Source organism: Bos indicus, chromosome 18, assembly GCF_029378745.1.
Source record: "Bos indicus isolate NIAB-ARS_2022 breed Sahiwal x Tharparkar chromosome 18, NIAB-ARS_B.indTharparkar_mat_pri_1.0, whole genome shotgun sequence".
Lineage (NCBI taxonomy): Eukaryota > Metazoa > Chordata > Mammalia > Artiodactyla > Bovidae > Bos > Bos indicus.
In genome coordinates this window covers 48,627,399-48,637,955 of record NC_091777.1, presented here as the reverse complement: position 1 = coordinate 48,637,955, position 10,557 = coordinate 48,627,399, and the positions used below count along the sequence as shown (strand labels likewise).

The 10,557-nt window shown below is 54.7% G+C and overlaps 1 protein-coding gene across 3 annotated transcripts; it reads left to right on the top strand.

The window, feature by feature from the left end:
• Nucleotides 1–1,177: 1,177 nt before the first annotated feature.
• Nucleotides 1,178–10,461, top strand: YIF1B (Yip1 interacting factor homolog B, membrane trafficking protein). Of its 3 annotated transcripts, none has more exons than XM_019980094.2 (8): nt 1,178–1,321; nt 5,981–6,219; nt 6,303–6,407; nt 6,553–6,631; nt 6,762–6,819; nt 7,791–7,946; nt 8,031–8,124; nt 10,067–10,461. In XM_019980094.2, exons 1-8 carry the CDS (start codon nt 1,279–1,281, stop codon nt 10,220–10,222), a joined length of 930 nt encoding a protein of 309 aa, XP_019835653.2. In that variant the 5' UTR covers nt 1,178–1,278; the 3' UTR covers nt 10,223–10,461. The 3 variants fall into 3 exon arrangements, with proteins under 3 accessions (XP_019835653.2, XP_019835652.2, XP_019835654.2); XM_019980093.2 differs by having other exon boundaries at nt 1,188–1,330; XM_019980095.2 differs by lacking the exon at nt 1,178–1,321 and adding an exon at nt 1,386–1,460.
• The last annotated feature ends 96 nt before the right edge of the window (nt 10,462–10,557 follow it).

Below are 10,557 nucleotides of genomic sequence, written 5' to 3'. Positions count from 1 at the left end.
CAGGTTGCAACACAGGAGCATTTTTATGAATATTTGGGGAAATGTCTAAAGATAGTGTTAAAAAAGAAAACCAGAGACCCCCAAATGTGCCACTTGTGCTAAACCCCATGATACCAACACATTAGTGAAAGTCGCTCAGTGATGTCCGACTCTTTGCGACCCCATGGACTATACAGTCTGTGGAATTCTCTAAGCCAGAATGCTGGAGTAGGCAGCCTTTCCCTTCTCCAGGGGATCTTCCCAACCCAGGGATCGAACCCAGGTCTCCTGCATTGCTGGCAGATTCTTTAAGAGCTGAGCAACCAAAGAAGCCCCATGATACCGAACCTAGATTTTAATATCTGACCTAGTTGCAATTTTGTCCTTCCCCAGGAAGGTAATCTTAATCGGCCAGTTTGGAATTTCCTGGTCAGCACCAGTGAGGTAATCTGTCGTGTGGGACCTCTCCATTTCTACACTCCCCACTCCCACCCCCAACTCCCACCTACAAAGGTAGAAGTATTCTACAAGATAGATTCTCACCTTCCCCCCAAAAGAAGGTGACCTGGCCTGAAACAATTCTTCCTTTTCTTTTGTTAATAACTTCCTTGCCTCCTTTCATAAAACCCCTGCGTTTTGTACAACTCCTATAAACTCCCTCCTATTTACTAGATGTGAAGCTGCCTAATTCATAAGTTGTTGAATAAAGCTCGCGAGGTTTTCATATTTTCTCGGTTTAGTTTTGTTTTTCAACAATACACCTCAAGAAAAGACAACTGGTTCTTCCCATCTAACTTGCTGGATGTCCTTTTGTCACTCTAAATAATCACTTTAATACCGAAAGTCTGGCAAAACTATATAAGCCTTAGAGCCCGCACAACTCCACTTAGCCGCTGGGGAATACAAATGTGTCTCCTCCTGCTCCATACCCTTCTCTGGCTCCCCAGTGCTCTCAGGAGCTAAATTGAGCGCTTTTTACAGAGAACTCCATTTCCCATCGGCCTCTTCGCACGACACCTACATTTCCCAGCATGCACGACAGCTCCCACTACACGGATTCTTCCCGGCTCCGCCCTCCTTGCCCTGCAGGCCTGACTCTTGCCTTACGTCACCGGCCTCCAAACTCTCCTCTTACCGCCAACTTCTCTAGGCCGCCGTGAGAGGGCGTGGCTTTTGGGCGATCGAGGCGCCCATTGGCTGCCGTGTTGCCGGTAGGGCGTGGTTACGGGAGCCGGGCGGGCACATTTCGAACCGTGGCTGGGGCGGCGGCTGCGGCGGCTGCGGCTACGGCGGCGAAAGATGAACCCGGGAGGCTTGGCGGCGGTGGGGACGCCCCGGCAGCGTAAGTGGCGTACGTGGCCGACCAAAGCGATCGGGAGGGCGGGGCGTGGCGGGGCCGCCTCGGCAGTTGGCGAGGTCGCCACAGGTCAGAGTTCACGAGGTCAGGGAGCTACGACGTGTGCACGGCGCAGGGATGCCAGGTCGGGTAGGGGGCGCGTTGGGGTCGATTCTTCTTTTCTTTAGGAAATTCCTTTAGAAGAAAACAAGTTTGGGCAAGATATTGTGTGATGTGCAGAAAAACGCGACTTCCATTCATTTGTAGTTAGCCCTCTGGCCGCTCTCCGCCCTTCCGTGGCCTTGCGCGGTTGCCCACGCACCATAGGAAGGCGTTTATAGTCCTATAGCCCTACGTGATCGCAGAGGGCCGCGTTTACTCCTCGTTTAAGATTTGAACCTGGATTTACTGTGCTGTTTTCCCGTGTCTGTGCATTTCTATCTCTTAGTTCCTCTTCATCTCCAGGAGCGTCCGTGCATCTCATTTATTCATTCAGCGTATCTTGCTTCAACTCACTTGTGCCAGGCCCTGTGCTGGTGGAATTTGAATACCCAGTGGTAGCCTACAACTTGACAACTTACAGCGCAGAATTTAGTGGGCAGACAGACACTACACTCGGAAGTAAACTAGTCAGCAAGATAATTTGGGAAGTAATTAGAACTGTAAAGGGAGTAAATTGGAAATTGATGGGGTGGGGGGGAGTTGAGTAGGCCTCAAGTCATGATGCCTGCATTCCTCCCTTCAACCGTTGTTAAGATACCTGGTTGGCCCTCTAGTAGGGGATCTTGGGGACACAGACGTGCCCATCAGTCCTGCTTCCTGTCTTCATGGAGCTACCAGTACAAAGCGGAAGACAGCAACAGTCTAGTGTGATGGAGCTATGTGCAGGCATAGGGCTCAGGGCTGGGATGGGGGAAGCACAGTCAGAGAGCTTATGACTGGGATGGAGGTGTGTGTTAGCCAGATTAGGAAACTTGACCCAGCCCTGCCATGTCAGTGAAGCTTCCTGGAAGAGATACAGCTGATGAGGAGGAATGAGAAGGGGATTTGTGATGGGAGGGAAAAGCCTGGGAGGCTTGTGCTGAGTAAACAAGTAGACAAGATAGATTTAGAAATTGTATTAACTGCTTAAAAGAGAAAAAAGAACCACTGGATATTATGAGAAAGAGCAAGGTAGGGCTAGGGCTTCATATGGAGGATAAGGAAGGTCTCTTAAGAAGGAGTCTTTTGAGCTGAGGCCAGGTGCTCTATTGGCCGGTGTTAATTGTGGGAACGTGTTCTAGGGTGATAGCACTGTCTATTCTAAAGCTTGAGGAGGCGAGGAGCTTGGCAGGGTCAGGGCCCGAGAGGTGGAGGCCCTTGTGGCCAGGTGGAATGAGTCCCAAGAGAGGTAACAAACCAGGGTGGTTGGCAGGGCTGGGTCATGCAGGGCCTCATAGGCATTTGGGTCTTATTCTCAGTGCAGTGGGCAATGATCTTAGGCAGAGGGCATGAAATAATCTCTGCTGGGTCCAGGGATGAACAGGGGAACCTGGTAGGACATTTAATTCAGGTGCAAGATGACAAAATCTGAGAAAGGAGGGTAACATTGAGACATGGTGGCTGAGAACCAATGTCAGAGGTAAAGGCCCAGGGGTAGCCAGAGGGCCATGGCAGGATATGGTGGCTAGAGACAGCCCAGGGCATCAGGTGGGTGGCTTTGAAAGCCTGGAGTGTGGTGAGATTGCCCTAGGTAAGAGGCAGAAGACAAGGGTAAGGGTGAAAAATTGGGTCACACAGTTCAGGGAGCTGGAGAGAAACCAGTGACTGAGGGACTGATCGGACCATCAGCTCCATAAGGGCGTGAGCGGTTCCCTTTTGTTCACTGCTGTATCCACTTTGCCTGCCAGCAGAGCCTAACACACAGAGGGGCTCAGTCGATGTTTGTGGGACTCCAACAGGAGAGAGAAAAAGGTAGTACGGTGTCTCAGAAGCCAGGAAAGCAGATACTGAGTCAGAGGTTGGCATTTGTGGCAAGGGCCTCTGTGCTGCCAAGGGCCTTACATGCTGGTGCATTTAAGGGACCAGTGAGAGCAGAACCCCAACTGCCAAGGTCAGAGGTGGTGACAAAGAGGAAGGGAGGGCTTATGCCAAAGCTTTCAGGAAACCAGCCCTTTGGCCAGAAGTGGGAGAGGGAAAGAGAAGTGGTGCTCAGGGACAAGTGGGCCAGGGCTGGCGCTATTGGCTTTGAGATCGAGGACTTCCCTGGGTCTGTTTTCAGGCTACACATAATGAAGAGGAAGAGTTGAGGGGCTAATAACTGATGACAGGTGATGAGATGGATCACTCTTCTATGGGCCAGGCCAGGGGCTGAGCAGCTTATGAGTGTCACTCTGCCCCAGAGTGGACACCTTTCCACTGAGAAGAAAATGGAGGTGTGGAGAAAGCCATGATGTGGATTATTTGACCCCTCTCCCCCATCCCATTGTAATCCTACTGCCCTTTTCCCACCATGGCGCTTGGCACAGAGGAGGCACTCAGTAAATTTGCTGTGGAGGCATCGCTTTGGGTCAGGGTGCTGGAGCCAGAGCGCTGGGTTCAGATCCGCCCTTTTCATATTTCCCATCTCCGTAGACAGCACCCCACCCACTCAGGCCAGAATCTGGGAAGACAACGTGGATTCCTCCCTCTTCCTTACCCTCCCCCAGCCAAGCACACTTCCCGAAATCCTGCCCTACCTCCAGATTCATCCAGAAGCAGTGACCCCCTTGCCCCCCTCCCAATGCCCACCTCATCCATCTCTCCTACCTGGACCATCTCCTCGCCTCTTTCCTCTCCTCTCCCTAACCCGGCCTCCCCAGCCTGTTCCCCATATGAAGCAGAGGGACCTTTCGAAAACTTAAGACCCAGCTCTGCTTCATGCTATCTCTATGATTTGGGGCAAGGACCTGAACCTCTTTGGGGGCATCCCATCTGTAAAGGAGAAGGCAATGGCAACCCACTCCAGTACTCTTGCCTGAAATATCCCATGGACTGAGGAGCCTGATAGGCTACAGTCCATTGGATCGTGAAGAGTCGGACATGACTGAGCGACTTCACTTTCACCTTTCACTTTCATGCATTGGAGAAGGAAATGGCAACCCACTCCAGTGTTCTTGCCTGGAGTATCCCAGGGACAGAGGAGCCTGGTGGGCTGCTGTCTATGGGGTCGGACACGACTGAAGCGACTTAGCAGCAGCAGCAGCATCTGTAAAATGGGATGATAGTATCACCAGCACAGAATGGGTTATTGTGAGGATTAAATAAGTTCATCCACAGTGTTTAGAACATGGCCTGATGTGATTTCAGTGGTCAGTTGGGGCTTAATTATTATAATATTTAACAGGCCAACCTGGGATGGAATCCTGCCCTGTCACTCCCTTTGCACAAGTCATTTAGCCTCTCTTTATTTATTTATCTGTTTACTTACTTGGCTACGTCAGGTCTTAGTTGCCGCGCGTGAGATCTAGTTCTCTGACCAGGGATTGAACCCAGGCCCCCCTGCATTGGGAGCACAGAATCTCGGCCACTGGACCACCAGGGAAGTCCCCACTTAGCCTCTCTGAGCCTGAGTTTCCACATCTGTAAAATGGGAATGGCCATTTATTCATTCATCAGGTTTTTGTTTTTTTTTAAATCAAGTATCTACTCCAACCTTGTTCTAGAGGCTAGGGTTTCAGCCACGAACAAGACAGAACTCTTTACCTTGGGGAGCTCACATTGGAGTGAGGGAGACAGTGAAACAAGAGAAATTAAACAGCTAGTATGTCAGCTGGTGCTGAGTTCTATAGATACAAATTAAGCGCAGAAAGGGAATGCGGGGTGTTACCAAGGGAGATGCTGTTGTCGACAGGATAGTTGGGGAAGGTGCCATGGAGCCAAGACTTCGAAGAGAAGAGGGAGTCCTGAGGGTGTCTGAAGCAAGAGCTTCAGAGGAACTGCCAGTGAAGAGGGCCTGAGATGGACAGTGCCTGGTGTGTTCAGTGAGCAACAAGGCCCCTGCGGTTGGAGCTGAATGACTAAGAGGGAACAGGAAGAGAGGCTGTCTGTCTAGAGACTTTGCTTGTAAAGGCTTAGGAGAGGATTTGTGCACAGTCAACCCCATACATAGTGGCCGTCACTCTCATCATCAACATCGTTATCTGGAAGGATGGATGGATGGGTGGATGGATGGCAGAGGCCACCCAGACCTGACTAGACAACCCTACGTTCAGTTCGGTTCAGTCGCTCAGTCGTGTCTGACTCGTGTCTGACCCCATGGACTACAGCACGTCAGGCCTCCCTGTCCATCACCGACTCCCGGAGCTTGCTCAGACTCATATCCATCGAGTTGGTGATGCTATCCAACCATCTCATCCTGTGTCGTCCCCTTCTCCTCCTCCCTTTAATCCTTCCCAGCATCAGGATCTTTCCCAATGAGTCAGTTTTTTGCATCAGGTGGCCAAAGGATTGGAGTTTCAGCATCAGTCCTTCAGTAGATATTCAGAACTGATTTCCTTGCAGTCCAAGGGACTCTCAAGAGTCTTCTCTAACACCATAGTTGGTTAGACAACCCATCTGACGTCCAAACCAGTGCCCCACTGTAGCAGGAGCCAGAGGGAGAGCTCCTGACAAATGAATAAGGCTCCTACCCTTCTTCCCCTGCAGCCTCGAAGCGGAGGGTTCCTGTGTCCCAGCCAGGCATGGCTGACCCCCACCAGCTTTTTGATGACACGAGTTCAGCCCAGAGCCGGGGCTATGGGGCCCAGCGGGTGCCTGGCGGCCTGGGCTACCCTGCAGCCTCCGCCTCGCCCCAGGGGGCCTTCCTGGCTGATCCTGTGTCCAACATGGCCATGGCCTATGGGAGCAGCCTCGCTGCGCAGGGCAAGGAGCTGGTGGATAAGAACGTGAGTGGGCCGGGCTGGTGGGAGGTGGGGGGCAGGCAGGGGCCGTGGGGCTGGGGCTTCAGGTTTGAGCTCTGCCTCCCCAGATCGACCGCTTCATTCCTGTCACCAAGCTCAAGTATTACTTCGCCGTGGACACCATGTATGTAGGCAAAAAGCTGGGCCTGCTCGTCTTTCCCTACCTACACCAGGTGAGCACTGGCCCCCCAGGGCACATGATGGGCAGGGGTAAAGGAGACTGAGGGGCAGGCCAGATAGATTGGCCCCGAGAGAGGGCTTGCACAGGGGCAGGCACCCCGCTCCAGGTCCTGCCTGCTCCCCCCACTCTCCCCACAGGACTGGGAGGTGCAGTACCAGCAGGACACGCCGGTGGCCCCCCGCTTTGACGTCAACGCTCCTGACCTCTACATTCCAGGTTTCATCCCACCCACCTCCACCCGGCGACCTCCTCCCTCCGGGCGGGCCTGTCTCGGGCAGACGTTTAGGTGCCCGGAGGCCCCGATGGTCCTTCTTCTGACCAGTGTCTGTGTGTCTGCCTCCCACAGCCATGGCTTTCATCACCTACGTCTTGGTGGCTGGCCTGGCGCTGGGGACCCAGGATAGGTAAGAGACCTGGGGTCAGCTGAGTGGTGTGGGGTTTGCGGTGCGGGGGGGACAGTCAAGAAGGTCTCTTTGGTTCCCCTGGGTCAGAACAGTCCTACCGTGTAGCCATTTAGCCCAAGACAGAGCCCTCGGTGTACCCTCAGGGTTACCTTCACCTCTTTCTTCTTCCCCACCCTGTGGCGGGTGACACTGAATCTAGCCTTCCCCTGGCCTCTCCTAACTAACTGCCCGGCCCCCACACACCTCCTGCACCCCAACTACAACAGGAAGGTCTTCTCTGAGAGGTGGGCCTGGCCATGCCAACCCCCCTCCGCCCCCTGCTCAGAAGCTGTCCCCAGACCAAGCCCCAGCTCCGGAGCCTATCACTGCCCGCCTGCAGTCTCTCTCTGCCCCTTCCCTTCACTCTGCTGAGCCACTCTGGTCCTCTTTCTGTTTCTGCCAAGGACCTGGGCTGCCTCCCCAGGGTCTTTGCACACCTGGCTCCCTTTGCTGAGGAGTGTGTTCCTCCCCACTCCTTATGTCTCCCCTGTGCTGGTACTGCTTCAGGGAAGCCTCCCCACCCTCCAGCCTGGGTCAGGCCCCCACCTCTTGCTCACAGACCCCTGTTCATTACCTTCGTGGCATGGAAAACTATTGTCATTAGAGCCATGAATTGTTGAGGCTGGGGATATGGCAGAGGTCTCCTTCCCCCATCAGCTCCTTACTCCTTCAAGCCTCAGCTCAAGTGCCCCCTCCTTTCGGACATCCTCCCTCCCCATGGGGTCACACACCTGCCCCGCCCTGTGCTTCCCCACATCTGGCCTCACCTCTCTGGGCTGTCTGTCACTCGGGATGGGATTTCCAGGACAGGGCCCGCATCCATCTTGGTCCCTGCTGGGTCTCTAGCGCCCACCCTGCCCCCAGAGGCTGTCCCCCCCTGCTCTGGGAGGGTCTGGGCCAGCCAGCTGGCTGACAGAGCTCGGGCGTCGCAGGTTCTCTCCAGACCTCCTGGGGCTGCAGGCAAGCTCGGCGTTGGCCTGGCTGACAGTGGAGGTGCTGGCCATCCTGCTCAGCCTCTACCTCATCACTGTCAACACAGACCTCAGCACTATCGACCTGGTGGCCTTCCTGGGCTACAAGTATGTTGGGTGAGTACTCCCCCTGCCTCCCCGCTGCCAGCCTCCAGCCCCGGGGCCTCGTCCTCAGACCAGCCTTCCCCCGTCTCCCCACAGGATGATTGGAGGGGTCCTCATGGGCCTGCTCTTTGGGAAGATCGGCTACTACCTGGTGCTGGGCTGGTGCTGCGTGTCCATCTTTGTGTTCATGGTGAGCTGGGGCTCAAGGGAGGGTGGAACTCTGGGCACAGGCCTTCTAGACAGAGTTGGGGGTCCCTCAGGTCATCCGAGCAAGGGATGTCAGGTGGGAGTTTAGACCTATAGCCATACTGGTGACCTGAGGAGTCCTGGAGTGGCTGCCCTAGCCTGGGGGTCTAGAGCTTCCCAGAAGAGGGGGATGTCTGGGGGGTTGCTGAAGGGAGAGGAGGGGCCAGCCAGTGGGCTCTCACTCCGCTTTTCTTGTACGGTGGGCTTTCCTTCCAGAATTTCCTTTAGGATGAAAAGAGTATAGTGTCCTTGAAGTAGCTTCTCTGAGAGTCCTTCCAGCTGGTATAGAAGGGCTGGTTAGGACCCCTGGGATACACGAGGCCTGGCTTTAACCCCAGGCCTTGCTGGATCCTGGGCAGCTCACTTCCTCTCTTTAAACCTGTTTCCCCTTTTCTGAAAAGGTGGTTGTTGTTTAGCTGCTAAATCATGTCTGACTCTTTGTGACCCCATGGGTTGTAGAGCCCACCACGTTCTTCTGTCCAAGGGATTTCCCAGGCAAGAATACTGGAATGGGTTGCCATTTCCTCCTCCAGGAGATCTTCCTGACCCAGGGATTGAACCTGTCTCCTGCTTGGCAGGCAGATTCTTTACCACTGAGCCACCAGGGAAACCCTTTGTAAACTGGGGTGATAATGATTCCACTTCAGGGTACTGAGAGTATCAGTGTGAGCAAGTGTTAGATGGTTCAGTCGTATGGTCATGTCTGACTCTCTGTGACCCCATGAACGGCAGCACTCCAGGCTTCCCTGTCCTTCACTGTCTCCCAGCGTTTCTTAAACTCATGCCCATTGAGTCAATGATGCCATCCAAGCATCTCATCCTCTTTCGCCCCCTTCTCCTGGATGACAAGAGACTGAACCAGACTTGCCTGTGAGTGTTTGGGAGTCTCCAGCGGAGGCGTGGGTCGACAGTGGCCTGCTGCAGGGTCCTGATAGTAGCAGTCCCGGGAAGCGTGTGGCATGCTGGCATAAGTCCTTTTTGAGGAGATCACCCTTACCCTTACCATAGAGCCTATAGCCTACCATAAAGACTGCAGACTCTAGGATTGGGCCACCGCAGGCCAAACTACAGGGAGGGAGCACAGCCCCACCCCTCAGCAGAAAATTGGATTTAATGATTTACTGAGCATGGCCCTGCCCACCAGAGCTAGACTCCTGTTTTCCCCACAGCCAGTCCCTCCCATCAGGAAACTTGCAGAAGCCTCTTTATTTTCATCCATCAGAGGGCAGACAGAATGAAAACCACAATTACAGAAAACTAACCAAAATGATCACATGGATCACAGCCTTGTGTAACTCAGTGAAACTATGAGCCATGCCGTGTAAGGCCAGCCGAGACAGACAGGTCATGGTGGCGGGTTCTGACAAACCGTGGTCCATTGGAGAAGGAAATGGCAAACCACTTCAGCATTCTTGCCGTGAGAACCCCATGAATGTATGAAAAGTGTGAGAAGCAGAGAGCAAAAGCTAGTGACTGGTGGGCCAGATCTGCCCCACAGATAAACTTCAATTTACATGTCATTATTTACAACTTTAGGGGCGGTTTAAACAAAACAGTTGGGGAGAAAAAATGGCATTTCTGACTTGCGTTAAAAAATCGTCAAGTGCAGCACAAGCTGATGGTGGCCAAAGGGCCAAGTCTGGCCATCCTTTTGGACCGGGTGTTCACCAACTTAAGGCCCTGGCTTGGCAGTTGCGTTTGGAACCCTCACATTTTCTCCCAAGGCCTGGGAGGACAAGGAGGTCCTCCCTGTGTGTTAGGAGATCTAGGAGAAACCCGAGGCCCCCAGAAGCAGACTTGAGCCCAGCCACTCTAGGAAGGAAGGGTGGGGAACCTGGAGTCCCGAAGGAGGCCGGGCTCAAGAGTGATCACCTTCCCCGGTCCAGATCCGGACGCTGCGGCTGAAGATCCTGGCGGAGGCGGCGGCCGAGGGCATCCCGGTGCGTGGGGCGCGGAACCAGCTGCGCATGTACTTGACTATGGCGGTGGCGGCGGCGCAGCCCCTGCTCATGTACTGGCTCACCTTTCACCTGGTGCGGTGAGGGCGGCCTCGCGACGCCTCCTGCCGCTGCTGCTTCCGGCGGCCGCCGCCCCCTCACCCCCACCGGCGATGCCGCCACAGCTCATCTCCCGGCCACCTGCCGGCCATCGGGGGCGCCCCGCAGCCCGTGCCCCTCCCACCCTCCCCGCCCTCGCCGAGGTGCTGAGATCTCCAGCTGCACAGGCCGCCCCCCAGCAGGGCGGCCACTGTTCCAGAAACAATAAACCGTGATGGACACGGCTTGGCCAGCTTCTCCTTGGCGCGCAGTGTCCAGCAGGGGGCAGGCCCGGCCCGGGAAGGGAGGAGGAGGCCGGGGACCGCTCACGGCGCCTCGCA

Coding starts and splice junctions, on each gene's coding strand:
- YIF1B (XM_019980093.2), top strand. CDS start 1,279: ATGAACCCGGGAGGCTTGGCGGCGGTGGGGACGCCCCGGCAGCGTAAG. Junction 6,820..7,790: donor GCGCTGGGGACCCAGGATAG/GTAAGAGACCTG, acceptor CGGGCGTCGCAG/GTTCTCTCCAGACCTCCTGG. Junction 8,125..10,066: donor TGTCCATCTTTGTGTTCATG/GTGAGCTGGGGC, acceptor TCCCCGGTCCAG/ATCCGGACGCTGCGGCTGAA.